Genomic DNA, 15888 nt, shown 5'->3' with positions numbered 1-15888 from the left:
ACTGTAGAAAGAAACACAGATTAGACCAGTAAAATATTCGCATAGCAACGATGCCCTAAACTGTAAACGTGTCCACTAAATATTTTGAAATTTAATACTCAGCATTGCTGATTTAGTAGGAAACAGAAAACTGAAAAAGGAAGTGTGATTGATGAGCGATGCAACACGAACCCGTACAGATGCGTCTTGCCACAATTGTCATTGCTGGTCTGTAATATACCATGTAAAGAACCTTACAGTAGCCTAATCTCTTAAACAGTTGGAAATGAGCGAAAATATTAGGAATCGTATACAAGACGTACAGGGTAGAGAAGCGATAAAGCTCACATTATTTAGTATCGAAATATTACCTAGCAATGGGATTTTAAAATAAACCGATAATCGTTTAAAGTTCGAACTACATTAACCAAGAGCCATCGGTCACATGATTTCCGCTAAGGTTTCGATCACGTGCGCGATTTGAAGCAGACCGGTCACGTGCTCTCCTGCTGTCTCAGCAGGGACACAGACGGCGAACTGGACTGTAAATGCAGCTGGTAAGTGAAAGAAACACAATAAGCGTTTGTACGTATTAAATGTGTCAGGCTATTGTCCCAAAAACGAATATACGAATTCCTGTTTAAAGGGGTTTTGATGGTGGATCTGAAAAATGTACAACTGATGCGGTTCATTCAACCAACACCTCCGTGAGTTCACCACTGAAATCGGTTTATCTAAACCCAACATTAAGAAAATATATTACTTATCTATGGTTTATCTAAACCCAGAATTAGTAAAATGTGATATTGCTTGTCTATTTCTTAACCACTTCAGCACCACACAGTACAGTAAGATCTGCTGATCTGTGGAATCGGCACCTGCGCATTTTTAGATTTTTGTGCTTTTTCTGTCAAGTTATTAATAGGTACTTGCACTGCTTATAACTTTCGTGTTAGATAATACTTATTTGGGGGTTTAGATTCTTTATAGAACTATGTAGTGTTTGTTTCACCTGAATAGCACTTGATTCTGTTTGGTCTTTTTGGTGTATTTCCATACTTGGATTAACAGTCGACATTAGTTGTTGTGTGCCAAATAGCGTTTTAATTCGGTTTATGGTAGTGGATACCAGCTTCTGTATTATATTAGAGGTTTCTGGTTGTAGGTACACGTCACGGTCTGGGGAGTCTTTTCCCTTAATCTGCATGTCCTATATTTACCATTGTTTTTTGTTCCCTGAGTCTGATTAATGGCATTTTGTGACTTGTTAGCATTAGTTTCAGGTTTCTGACCAATTTATGAAGAAAGTGCTACAAGCTATACTTTGGATACTGCATCTGCAAATTTTTTGTTTCTTGAAGGTATCGGGGTGCCAGTTAGTGGTTTTGATATCACAGAAAAAGATTCCTGTCTTTGGATATTGCTAGTACAGTACCACTCTCAGTGCCCAGTCACTTTATGTAAGCATTGATTACTGTAACTAATTGCCATTAGTTACTGGTTTCTTTATTCTTGTAATTTTAGTTACTAGTCATTGTATATTAACTTAATGTGTATCTAATTCTGCTTCTTGTATATGGGATTTAGTAGTCATTTACAAGGTAAAGATCATGAAAGAAATTTTACACATAAAATTAATAATCAGGATGCAATGCTAAAATGTTTGTGGGGAAAAAAACTGTAACATCATAACAATGAACTCAATTTAAAATGGAAAAAATCTTCTCAACAAAAGAAGGTTCTAAGACACATTAATGTAAAAATCAGAGCGGCAAATTGTATGTACCCCAGCCATCTAGTAAGTGAAATTGTGGAAATCAAAGCTACATCCCCATACTCACAAACAGTTTTTAACCTCAGATCATTAAACTACTTATCCGTATAAACTCATCGCTTTGACTTGATAAGTAACTGTTTAAAATACCTGTACTATCTGTTAGCACTGCTTATGTGCACTTACTGACCATTGTATAGCTCAAATGCTTGTATTGTCAGCATGTTACTTGTTTTGTCTGTTATATATTTTATGTTTGTACCCAAAACCCGTGGTTAATTTATTATGACAATTGTGTATGTCTATTTATTTTATACTTTGTGTTTGCAATAATAATAATAATGTATTACATATTTATTAGGGGGTGCCTGACACAGGGAACTAGCAACAAATATTTCATTTCACTTTTGAAGAATATAATCTCAATAAAGGAAGGTTTTTGTGTATGTCCGAGGTCTTCCAGTCAGAAAGTCTTGAATCTAATCATCACAGTGGGAGATGTTTAGTCTAAGGACTCTGATCTAAGCATTGATTGACAGTAGCTAAAATTTGCAGAGACCTAATAAGATAGATGCATTTGTAATAAAAGAGTGAAACTGGTCTTAACTTGTTAAATTAAGTGACTACAATTAGTTGAGTAAACACAAAATTAGATTTATGAAGAGGCCACAGTAATCTACTGTTTCAAGACTGGTAAAGCTGTTTACAGCTGTGAAAAATAAAAAGGCAGAATTTACATAAACCTTTATATTTATCTAAACTGATTTCCCCCCCAAGATGTGAGACTTGTGAAGGTGAGACTTGCATTCATTTGGAATAAAGTCTTCTATTAGATATTTTAAGAACTCTCTTGCTACCTGTTTTTAGACCACTTGCATCTGTCTTGTGAACACACTGGTTCTCTGAACCAAATCATCAAGTAAATCTGGCAGCATGTTTTGCTGCTTCTAGCTAGAGTGGATGTCAAGCTGGAGGACTGCAGTTGTTAATCCTGTCACCTGAGGATGTCAGATTACACAGCGTAACATCTCAGAGGATGGCAAGTTCCACACCTCCACGATAACTTTCTAGCACAGTTTCAAAATATTGTGAGCTTGCCACATTATGACAAACAATAACGGGTTTTCTGACAGCATTGCTGCTCTATGAAGGCCTTCTAGATATGATGAGTTCCTCTTCATTTTTGCATTTTTTTCCTTTTTCCATACTATCGTGGTATGAAAAACACAAAACATCACATAGACAAGCATGTCTTCTGTTTGTGCAGTTCAAAACACCAATGTTCCATATTCGTTGTTCATACATTGTACTTCTGGGGAAGCACTCATTGATTGTCAGTTCTTGCACACAAAGAACCAGCCCTCTAAAACTTTAGAAAAATTTTTAAATGATTGGACTGAGTCTCTGAGCATGTCAAACTACATGATTGTTGGTCACAGCAGCAGGCTGCAACTCGCTAAGATAATACAAATGTAGTCTGCAACTGAAAATTGCTAGAAAAATTATGTAGTGTGATGGGACCTTAATGGAGATCATTTAAGAGGTGAGTATGTGCATTGTTCACAAAGTACAGCCTTTAATTGAATAATACAAGTTCATTCTCAATAACTGATTTTTGGCCTGTGGTATTGGTACATTTATGCACAATTTTGTATTTGAATATATGCAGTGTGAGTGACAGAGAAAGACCACTTGAAATTAGTCTGGTTACAGATCCAAAGCAATGGGTAGAAGCAAGAGTGACTACATTTGCCATGTTGGTAATAAGTCTACATGACAGCACCACAATTTCTTCAGGATGACCCTGACCTAAGCCAAAAGGCGCTTGCCAGCAACTGCCAAACCAAACCTATCTGCCAGTGTCAGAATTCCATTTCTCAATACTTGCATAACAATCATTGAGAGTCACATTTTTGACTTGCTGTTTTTGTAGTCCATACATTGAAATCTTACCTAAACCACAAGGTCCCTGCCAGTATAGTTGTAAAGATTTCAGAGGCTTTCAGGCTTCTCTATCACATCAAAAATTATCTTAAAAGGAGTAGATGAAACTGCAAGTCAAAAAAAAACCCCAAAAACTCTGCATTCTCATCTATACTCATGTATGAATAACAGCCATAATCTACTTTTTTCATCATGTATGCAACATTTGCAGTTTAGGGTCACAGGGAGTTGGTACTTATCCTTCCCTGTGTCACTCACTCACACTGGGCCAGTTAATCTAACATGCTAATCTTTGAGATGTGTCAGAAAACCCAAGCAAACATGGCCAGTTCCCAGACCAGGATTCAAACAGAGGAAGCAGCACTGCTAATTGTTGGGCTTCATCTCTCCATTAAAAAAAGTCTAAATGTTACTTACATGTCATGTTCTCAGGTTTGCTGTTTTATAAAAACTTGATTTCTAGCAAATGTTCATCTAATATAAGTATTACTATTTCACTAAAAATGAAGATTAAATCTTCAGTGGAGTCAGTAGGTTAAATCTAGCTAAAAGTGAGAAAGCTCTGCCAATTATAATCCGCTCTTTTAGATTCCAGTCTTGTTGGTCATTAAGAAACAAGGGACTGTTAAGCAGTGATTGTGTTTTATTTATTTAATTTTATGTGGTTGTAAAATGCACATCCAGTATTTCATTATTAGCTACTATCAGCTGTCATGATGTAGCAATCTTATTCTAGAAGAAATTAAATGTGTACATTTATAAGGAGGTCTAAGATTTTTTTACTTATCATTTGTTTTTTAGAAGAGAAAAAGCAATCAGATATTGAAGGTGTCCCATGTATCTTTTTTTTGTCCTTTATTTCGCCTTATACAATTTCTTGTATTAGGAATTTGTTCGTTTTCGCATACCCCTTGGGGTCAGAGTGCAGGGTCAGCCATTGTATTACAGGTTAAAGGTCTTGCTCAAGGGCCCAGCAGAGTAGGATCTCTTTTGGCAGTGACAGGGATTTGAACCGGCAACCTTCTGGATACCAGCACATACCCTTAGCCTCAGAGCCACCACTCCGCCCTAAGAGTAAAGTACATTGCATCAGTGTTGTAGCAGAATATCACATTTTTAATGCCTAATTTGATAAATGCCCTGGTTTAAAAATACATACTTACTGCTGAAATTTGATACATTTTAACAATTAGTCTTTATTGTATTTCTGATCTGTTTACAGATAACCTCAAATGGAAGGCTGAATGTAGAAGATTATTTACTAAGATAGCACTGCACATTTTGAATGGCCTTACATATGAGGATTTTTTAATTAAATAAATAGTAAGTAGATTAAGAGAATATTTTGTGGAAAGAGCTGTTCCAGTTCTATCATCAGTTTTGTCATTATGCAGTCTGGCATAGATTTCTCAACAGTCAGAAATATGTTCCCATTTTTAGTTTTGTTATGTTAAAATAAAAACAGGAACATCTTTGTTGATTTGGAACTCTTCCAGTGTGACATATTATTAAGTTGCTATTGAAGTCTATTTAATCTTCATACTCTAGTAAGAAATTCTGGTATCATCTTAAAATCTTCACATCCTTTTGGCAGATAGTAAGCTTCCCATTACCACCTTTAGGATTTTCATTTTATTTGCATTTTTATGCTCTGAGACCAGTTTATCCAGTAGTTTGCTAGTCTGCATTTGATTACAAAATGGCCTTAGTTCATCCAAGCATAATGTTAACAAGAGTGCACCTGGATAGTCACACGTGTTAACTTTAATATGTTCCTTAAAACCATGTCATTTTATGCAACTTTTTCAGCAGTTTTCAGTCATAGCCTTAATTTTCATTATCTTAGCAAGTCAGAGGTAGTCGGTGGCATGCTCCCATGAAGCTGGTGCATAAAATGACATGCCCAACAATTCCCTCCAACTAGTCTGCGACTCACTGGGATAGCATCAAGCACGTTTGTTTTTGTCTTTAGTAATAGGGGTAGTGACTGTGTGCATGGGAGCTTACAACCAATGAATGCTCATCTAGAAGTACAATTTATAGAAAGCAGCAATGAGGAATTAGGAATGCTAAAGTGTTTTGGACCTCACAAGCAGAAGAGAAGCTTGTCTGTCTGATGTCTTGTGTTTTATGTACCATGACAGAATGAAAAAAGAAAATAGAGCAAAGACTGCAGCTAGGGATGCTCCGATACATTGATTTCACTAAAAAAGTCTCATTCTGTGATCAGTAAATTGGCCAATCACAAAATCCAATCTTTTCAGCTCCTGCTTTTGTAAGCTTTACAGTAATTTAGTAGTAATGTTTCTTTATGCAAGGTATTACAGTAGTTGAGCCAGCGTGTGTGTGTGTGTGTGTGTGCGTGTGCGCGTGCGCGTGCGTGCATGCATGTCTATCTTGTGTTTTTTTTTGTTTTGTTTTTTTTGCAGCAAACTTCCTGCAGTCAATGCTTGCTTTACCAGAGAGATTAGCTTTTACATTAAAGAAAGTGAAGTAATAGAACATAACATAATGTAATGTAATGTAAAACATTTTGAAAGGGATAAAGGAAAAAAAAATTTGAATTGGTATCAGAATTGGCCGATCAAGTAACATGAAATTGGTGATTGGTATCAGCCTTAAAAGAACGTGATCAGAGCATCCATTAGTGCCACTTAATTCACCCTACCTGTTAACCCTTTGTAGAATGACCGCTCCTTCAGGCAACATGTTATTGGCTATCACACAAAGCATGACTGCACTGGATGGTCGGCACTCTGTTGATAAATGCGACATGTTGAGTTATTTCAATTGACATGGTTAAGCAACAAGATCAGCAACTGTGGTTGGCAAGTCTAACATACCCCATAACAAGAAGTCACTTCATGTGACATCAACTTTAGTTGTTTCAAACTAGATTTTGGTGTATCTATTCTAAGTAATAGCTTGTTCTGTTTGATCTTGCTGATGCTCAATTTGATAGAAATCTACTGACTGTGCATTAAGCCAAATCATCTGTCATTTTCCTAGATCCATTACAGAATTTTCAGTGTTTTGTGGCAGGTAATGTCCAATTTGCAGATGGATACACTGGTACCATGATGAAATGAATCTGATTGGCAACAATCTTTAGATATCCTATGGCATTGAATCTGATTGGCAACAATTTTTAGATATCCTATGGCATTCACATGTCCCTTTATTTTCAACAAGGCACCCAAAAACTCACCTCACAGCATTACATCACCATCACCAATTTGCAGTATTAATTCTTAGCAGGACTGATAAATAAAGTAGTGGACTTTCACTATATCTTCATCCTCCTGTGAGCATGAATCATCAGCTGACAATTACATAGAGCAAGCAGTAGCATTCAGATCATCCACCATTTCTGTTTCTTTAGCCCACATTAACTAGATTGTCTTGTTTTTTTGCTATCAGAATTTAGACTTAGCTGGGTTATTGGCATCCATGTTCTATACATAGCAGCAAGCTCTGTGTTTCATCTGATGTGCTTCTTTTGGCATTTCTTTGTAGTCTGCCATGAGTTGTCTGTTGCTACATGTTACTTGAGGCTAGTCATGTCAGCTGCCTTTGTCTTGATTAATCAACTCTTCATTTCCAGCCATAGGACCACCATTTGTTGGATGTTTTTGGTTTGCAAGTGTAACTTTTTGGTACACAAATGTTTTGAACAAACGCTAATAGTGTGAGAGTTCTTGATGCAGTTATTGTAGCTAACCTCCTGTCCACTGCTGTTCAATGTATAAAGAAAGTTAAATCTGTAGTGCTGCTTATTCTACCCCATTTTTCCCATTTTTTTATATAGGGGAAATCCATTGCTGCTTGCCCTTATGCTTCAAATATAATTTTCTTCAGTGATGCCGTCAATGGTTGAACATTCAGATATATAGGAGAGAGATGCTCTGCAAATGGCCTGCAGTGACAATATAAAGTAGGAGGCTCTACAAATGGCAATATAATATGTAATTTCTAAATATCATCCTTGTTTTGCAATGCTGGAGTTCCAGCCAGAACATTTGCATGTTTCCATCTGAAGAAGATGACAAATAGGTAGTGATAACATTACCAACCATGCTGATCATTAGAACATATATGCATAGCAGACATTTGACTTTGAGTCAAACTTTTCAGATACATTTTAGATGTTAAAGATAATGATTTGACTTTTTTAGAATGATGTCTGTCTGTGCTTGTGCATGTGTGTATCACTGAGTCCTGTGGACCTGATAAGTCAAAAGTAAATCACTCAAACTGAATGACACTCAACACAAATATTAGCACTGTGAAATTCAGAATTAATATTTGTCTATGTTGTGTTAATTATATATATTAACATATCTAAAATTTATTATCAGGAGCAAGCAGGTTTTATTTTAATATATATTTGCCTAAAATTTGCTTTTTGTATTGGTTTCCAGTAATGTTGAAATCTCCTATCTTAATTTGAAACTGTAAAAGTAATCTCAGAAAGCAGATGCAGCAGATTTGTGAGTACACTGCAAAACAAGGATGTGTTTCTTTTTATAAAATAATGCTTCTAGAAACCAGGAATGTTCACAGTTTTAAAACAGAGTCTACAGAAAAATGGTGCAAACTTGAATAAAAGCCTTAAAACTTACAGAAGTTGTTCATGTTCAAGCCAGGATTGTACATGAGAAGTGATCCACCTTGTGCAATTGTGTGCTTACTGTAACACGTTTCAGAAAAAAAAATCTATAATATTTTTATAATAAGATTCTGCCATTTTAAAAGAAGTCTGGCAGTGTTCTCACCTCATTTCTCATCTCTCTCCGTGGCAACCTTTCACAACTACCGTAGGTTTGTCTTGCACATTTGCTTAGTACAGCAATTTCCATTTAAGCACTTATGGTATAGCTGGCACATGTTCAGACACATTTCTTAATTTTCCTGGTGTTAACCCTGGGCCTTTCTCAAATTCAGAATTCTGTGTAAAACTGATGAACCCCGAGTGCCTATGGGAATAAGCTGTTGTGATCCAATGTACAGTGTTCAGCCAAATAATGCTTGGGATAGTACTCTAGTGCTGTCTAGAGGATAAAATAACATTATGCTGCAAAACAATCATGAATATTTCTTTGTTTTTTGACAAAGAAAAAAACAAAATGACAAACTGACACAGAACCATTAGTTGAATGAAGTGATAGTGATGATGATGTGATCAGATGTTGATGCAGATAGTGAAATTGATTCGTATAGCACTGTACGACTGAGCCATCGTGATATGCTTAGTGAAGCTATCAGCATGACAGTTCATTGTGGTGCAGGTAGGTGTGTGGCAAGAAAAGCAAAATGATTGCAATCAAGTAGAAAAACAAAAAGCATGCTAGCCCCCTAAGCACTGTTCACAATGCATTGACTGTGAATGTTCGTGTCAGGGGAAATGTGGTAGCCTACAATAATGTGTCGATCATGTAAATCAGGCACAGACATTCTACCCTCTCATGCTCAAGCATTAGAAAAATACTTTTAGAACAGTGCACTAAGAAACACACTTCTGTTGTCCAGATTGCTCCATTGAGTTGTACACTGGTAACTGTTTCAAAACATATCACACAAAGGACTTTTATTAAATCTGCATCAGAACCGCAGTGGACACTAAACATTGTTTTCCTACTGTATTTAAGATGGTCTTCTGGTATTTGCATGCTTATGTTATATATATATATTTATATATATATATATATATATATATATATATATATATATATATATATATATATATATATATATATATATATGGAGTAAATATAATACTAAGGACATATTTTTATGTGTTTTACATAATAAATATTGACATAATAACAATTAACTAAGTGTGTTTGGCACAAGACGTAAAATGTGGCAGTTTTCTTGGACAATAGTAAAATGCAATTTTGATCACATTTGCTGCAATGACTCCGTTCCCAAACTTAACATGTTCCATTCTTCTGCTAGGAAGTTCAGTGGTGCAACATTTGCCTTTGTATATGAGTAGTTCTAACCTTGCAGTATCACACATTAGCCTTGGAGCAGTTTTACTATAGAAAAATATCCATCCATCCATCCATTTTCCAACCCGCTGAATCCGAACAAAGGGTCACGGGGGGTCTGCTGGAGCCAATCCCAGCCAACACAGGGCACAAGGCAGGAACCAATCCTGGGCAGGGTGCCAACCCACCTCAGGACACACACAAACACACCCACACACCAAGCACACACTAGGGCCAATTTAGAATCGCCCATCCACCTAACCTGCATGTCTTTGGACTGTGGGAGGAAACCAGAGCGCCCGGAGGAAACCCACGCAGACACGGGGAGAACATGCAAACTCCACACAGGGAGGACCCGGGAAGTGAACCCAGGTCCCAGGTGTCCCAACTGCGAGGCAGCAGTGCTACCCACTGCGCCACCGTGCCGCCCTAGAAAAATATTTTGCTAGCTAATTTTTAAGCCAATGGTAATAGGCATAGCTGAGGGTGGATTTCAGTCTTGGACTCCCCCTTAAATATATTGTGTCATAGTTCCAACTGGTTGATCATGATGGAATTATGATTCATGTACTTTTTTTTTATCTCCCCTGAAATCAATTTCTGGTAACATCTGTGCTGACGGTGCATCAGCAACATTAGCTTAATAGCTATGTCAGCTGCACGGTGTGGTATACTAAGATATCAAAGAGTCATTCTTGACTCTGTATGCCTAGAATTGTTTATAATTTTATGATTTTGTATTGCAGAAAACAGAATATTCAGTGGTGTCTGTTAGATTTTCAGTAGGTGTGAGCCCATGTGTTTATGGGTGCCTCCTTACACATGTTGGATGGATAGCAGCCTGTGCTTTGTTTTGGATTTTGAATCCTAGATTAGAGTTAGTTTTTAGTTAGGTAAATTGTTATATTATGCCCAGTTGTGCACACATCCATATACACTGCCACTCATAATCACACCTCATTTATACAGTCTTCAGTTTGTTAGTAAACAACATTTCCATTGCTATTATTACACATCACTCACCATATTAAATAGCTTTAGACCCATGCATGGTTTTGTGTTATTTTACTTCCTTATTTACATGAATATTCCATGTATGATGTTGTCTATGAACAGATAAGTGAAAAGGAATGTGTACTTAACTCAGTAAAATAGTGTCAACAATTAGTGATATCATTTATTGCTCACAGTTTCCTTTTGTTGTCATAAACATACCTCAAAATGCAGAAGGCATGTTTCCTGAAACTAAAACCTTTGTTGCTTCAAAAACGTTTCGAAGGTTTTTTCATGTTCGCAATGACTCACTGTACAGTATACCGTATTTTAAACTGCACAGGCACGGTATTTTTTAATTTATTAGAAATGCTTCAGTTAAGAACACAATTTCCCTTGGCAAATTGTTGTATCTCATAATGTGAAAAAATAACCTTAACCTGAAAAATGCTGAGCTCATCTTTTAAAGAATCTGCCGAAAATAACTTTTTAGTTGCCTAGTGCCATTGTTCCTGCAGGTATGTCAAGCCTGCAGGCCTTTTGGTTACCTAGAAGATTCACATATTGTAATTTAAAGCTATTTTCTTCAATTAATATTTACAGTAACAGCACATTACTGTTTCAAAAAGATATTCTAAAGTCTCTAGGGTATACAATAAAAGGAATCAGTTAGCAGTTAAATGTGGTTATGCATATTCAACTTTCTGAATTTACTATGTGGAGCTGGAAAGATTAAAAAAAAAAGAAAAACGTGTTTAAATTTTGCTTTTTATTGTTCACCTATATTTGTTTTTTCTATTTTTTCCTAATTGTATGTACACTTAAAATTTACCTGGAAGACCCAGCAATCTTTATTAATATACTAATTAATCTCACACATTTGTCTTTTTCAGGTTTTGCATATATGCTGATTGGCAGTTCCAGCCTGAGAACAGATATAATGCTGCAGCTGCTCTGAGCTACTTATTGTGAAACCAAAATGGAAAAATGTTAAGCTGCTATTTCCCTCAATTCCCAAATAGATTATTTAGCTGTCAATAGCAGATTGTTAGGTTTTAATTTAGTACATAATGTCTTATCCTGACTTGGTGATCAACAGCGACTGCAAAGACTGGAGCTGGAGTGAAGATGCGGGAGAAAGAGCCCGGCTACTACAGAGCCCTAGTGTAGAAACAGATGGCAAGGTGGTACATATCAAAAAACCCGTTGGCACTTCCACTCTTGGAGCCATTTTTATTGTAGTAAACGCAGCTCTAGGAGCTGGTCTGCTGAACTTCCCAGCAGCTTTCAGCACAGCAGGTGGCATAACTTCAGGAATAGTCCTACAAATGGTGAGTACCTGCTAAGTCCTTCTGTAGTGACTCTAGTTTGCCTATTTTATTGTATTCTATAAACATATGTGAAAATAACCAACAGTTATCATTTTCTTTGGTTACATTAAGATTACCTATCACTGCCAATTACCATTTCGTGTATGAAATTTCAGCATGGAATTAGTGGACAGTGCAGTATTTGGTTTATTTTCAAACCTAGTTATAGCACATCTTTATATATATTTATATATATATATATATATATATATATGGTTGAAATAGTTTACTGTCAAATAAATGCAAAGAGTACACGACACGTGTTTCGCCCTCATTCTGGGCTCATCACTCCACTGCACTCCCTCTCGGGAATCGAATATATATATGTGAATATTTACATTAGAAAAGGATTTTTTGTCAGCTTAAAAATGATCCTAATGTCTGCACTGAATAAGATGCAGAGTGGAAGTAACAATGTTTTTGTATGTGTATGTAAATACAAGCTAAAACAGTGGTAAATATAACAAAAAATCACATAAATGTCCACATAAACCCTTTACAGTTTAAATTACACTAACATACTGATTATTTGTTATTTCATATTACACCTTATGACCATAAACAATTTAAATGAGTTATTAAATTTATAAATTAGTGATTAAATCCAGTTGCTGATTAAATAATGACCAGATGCATTAATTATTCTCCTTTCTACATAACATAATTGTGAAAAAAATAGCTTTTGTTCTAATTCATTAATTTACATAACAAAAAGGACACAAGGGGCAGAAAGCAACCCACAGTGGTTAGCATAATAAACATCTGCCCTACTTCTAATTAGTCAATACTAATTGTATAATTTCCAATAGTATAAAATTACCAGTTTAAACAGGTTGATTTGTTTTATTTCCTTGCTTTATTTTAGTTATCTCACTTGGTAAGATTCCTAACATGTATTTGCCTTTTTAATCTTAATCATGTGCATTCAGTATTTTTATTTCTTTTTATTATCTTAACTAGCTGTCATTTAACAATAAGGTGCAAATAACAAAGGACACACTGTCTAAATTACTCCCCATTTTTATATTTGTATGTCCATCATGAGGCATCTGATTTAATAAATAAAAAAGATAAGAACTGAGAATTATTAATCTGCTGAAAGAGTTAAGAATGATCTGATATGACAGAATAAAACCACAAAACTATAATTCAGACATAAAGTGAAGCAAGGTTTGTTATCTGCAATGATTAGCTTTTAAATAAGCAATTGTGCTAGTAGAAGAACCTGGAGCCACTGCAGTGATGAAAAAAAATGTAAAAAGTTCTTTGATTTCTGGTAATCCACACTATATCCTATGTAAGATTATTCTTGCTATTTATACAAAAGTATTTTGCAAAATATTGTATTATTTCTCACATGATTGTGTGTTTGCAAAAATAATTGTATTGTTTATCAACTGTGATTGCGTTACTTCACAAAAGTATTTAATTGTTTTGTAGAGATATTGCCTGCCTCCTAACAGTAGCATTGTACATGCACATACAGTATGCTTGTCTTTAGTGGCAGGCTGGCACTTAAGTCAGAGAAACTAGCCTGACATTATACAAATATGTTTAATTTTAATTGTGTTATTCAGTACAGATGTTTATACAGAAGTAAAGTGGGCACCATGTTGGTACAAATTTTGTGCCCCTGACTAAAAGCATCAGCACCTCAGGTTTGATTGCTGACCTTGTGAACTTCTACATAAAGTTTATGCATGTGTGTGCACGTGTGTGTGGATTGATTAGTGTAAGGTAGTGTGCCCTGAAATAGACTGGCTCACCATTCAAATATAGTTTGTCATTCACACTGTGCTGTATAACTCATCTATAAGTAAAAAATATTATACTTGTAATTAGTTGTTTGTTTGTTATATACACTACTGGTCAAGGAATCATCAAGTGTACAACATTTTATTCAGATTTTTCTGAAAGTAGCCACATTTTGCTGATATAACAGCCAAACTGTGGTGACCGTTTTGATTCAGCATGCCACTCTGCAAGTCACCAACTCTGCCTCCAGGAAAAGAACCCCAGACCAGTTGATGTCACACACTAAGGAACCATTCTTTCACCAACTTGACAGCTTACAAACACCCTCTGATAACTTGAGAAGATTTCTGCATGTCATTAATTCAGTCCCCTCCCTTCCTAGCCCTGCTGCGCTTCTTTCTGTGAATGCCAAAAAGGTTTTTGATCACATGAATTTGCAATTATTATGGCAAGTCATGGACAGATTGGGCTTCTTTCCAAGTTTTACAAATTTGGTGAAAACTCTTTACTCCTCCCCCTCTGCAGTTCTCTTGTCTAATTCAAATATCTCGTGTCCCATCTCCATTAGTAGGGGAGCTAGGTAATGTTGTCCTTTCTCTCGAACTGCTTGCCATTGCCATCCATAATTCCAAGCTTCTACCTCCTATTACAGTCTAAAATTCCAGTCATATAATATCCTTATACTGTATGCTGATGACATTCTCCTCTACCTAGGTAATGCCCCGACTGACATCCCTAGCATGCAAGAACTGTTCAGGTGTTTTGATGCCCTGTCCGTTTACAAAATAAATTGGTCTCTCTTGCCCCTTAATGATATGTGCTGTCATTTCCCCTTACCGTCTGTCATCCCTGTATCTAGTACAATAAGATATTTGGGAGTTTACATTACTTCTCAAGCTCAGACATGTATAAATAACTATCGCCACATCTTTGCTGATGCGAAAGCCTCCATAAACACCTAGTCCAAACTACCCTTCTCTTTTCAGTCTTGTTTGGTCATTAGCATAAAGAATATTGCACTTCACTTCAACTTCATTAACTCTATGCTGCCACTTCCACCTCCTACTAAATATTGGTCCAAAGTTAGGTCACTGATCTCAAAGTTCCTCTGGAATGGCAAGAGACCAAACCTTAAACATTAAACCCTGGTTAGAGATAGATTGAATGCAGATATACTGTAGCACTGCCTGACCTAGAACTATACCACTGGGCATTCACCCTCTGCCCTTTTTGGTCATGGCTTTTTCCTCCCCCTTTTTCACCAAAGTGGCTCCCTAGAGAATCTGTGACATATTGTTCCATATGCCATCAACATCTAGCTTCATGTGGAAAAGTTACCTGCACGCTCAGGGAAATGAGGCACTCTGTCACTCCTATATTTCATAACTGTGCTCTCTCAATAGGTGGCCGGCCCTGTTTATTTTCTCCCTGGCAGTGTGCTGGGGGATCTGTGTAATAGTTTGGAGCTTATGATGTTCTGGTCTTTCCAAGCACATTTTAATCTCCCTCGTTCCAGTTTCTTTTTCTACCTGCAACTCTTGTCAGTGCTCAGAACATGTGGGGTTTCCCTGTCTACCCCCCTACCAATTTACTCATTGTACTTTTTGTTTTGTTCTTTTTCTCCCAAGAAAAAACCTCTCTCTACCCTCTACTCTTTACTTTGCAAAATATCCTATAAGCCTCTGCCCTTGATTTCTTTTTGGTATGGAGACCTTTCTCCTCTCCTTTCACCTCTTTCTTGGGACACTCTTCTCTCCAACGTAAGGTTTTGTTCTAGAAACCGAAACTACCAGCTCACCCAGTTCAAAATTCAACACAGACTCTATCCTAGTCCCCGTAAGTGGTTTCTGATGGTCCTCACTGCTGATCCTCTCTGTCAGTTATGTTCCCTTGGCACTTTTCTCTACATGTTCTGGCACTGTCTTTTGTCTTTTCCTCTTGGACACACGTATGTCACCTACTGTCTTCCTTTCTATCCTGCCGTATTACCTCAAATCTTTCCTGTTTGTAATATTTCTAGGCTTCTTCTCAAACTCTGTGAGCTCAAGTTATTCTGTCTAGGTACCCTGGCAGCCATACT

At 36.5% G+C, this 15888-nt stretch overlaps 1 protein-coding gene across 1 annotated transcript in view; it reads left to right on the top strand.

Annotated features, from left to right (window-relative positions):
- The first annotated feature begins 421 nt into the window (after positions 1-421).
- Positions 422-15888, top strand: part of slc38a7 (solute carrier family 38 member 7) — a 48919-nt gene continuing 33452 nt past the window's right edge. Inside the window, exons 1-2 of the mRNA XM_028809555.2 lie at positions 422-536; positions 11577-12014. Coding sequence (XP_028665388.1) covers positions 11754-12014 — 261 coding nt within the window. The 5' untranslated portion in view covers positions 422-536; positions 11577-11753. The remainder of the gene's footprint in view (positions 537-11576; positions 12015-15888) is intronic.

The sequence above is a fragment of the Erpetoichthys calabaricus genome, chromosome 9 (genome assembly GCF_900747795.2).
Source record: "Erpetoichthys calabaricus chromosome 9, fErpCal1.3, whole genome shotgun sequence".
Taxonomy (NCBI): domain Eukaryota; kingdom Metazoa; phylum Chordata; class Cladistia; order Polypteriformes; family Polypteridae; genus Erpetoichthys; species Erpetoichthys calabaricus.
The sequence above is the reverse complement of the archived record's forward strand: the minus strand, read 5'-3'. Positions and strand labels throughout refer to the sequence as shown.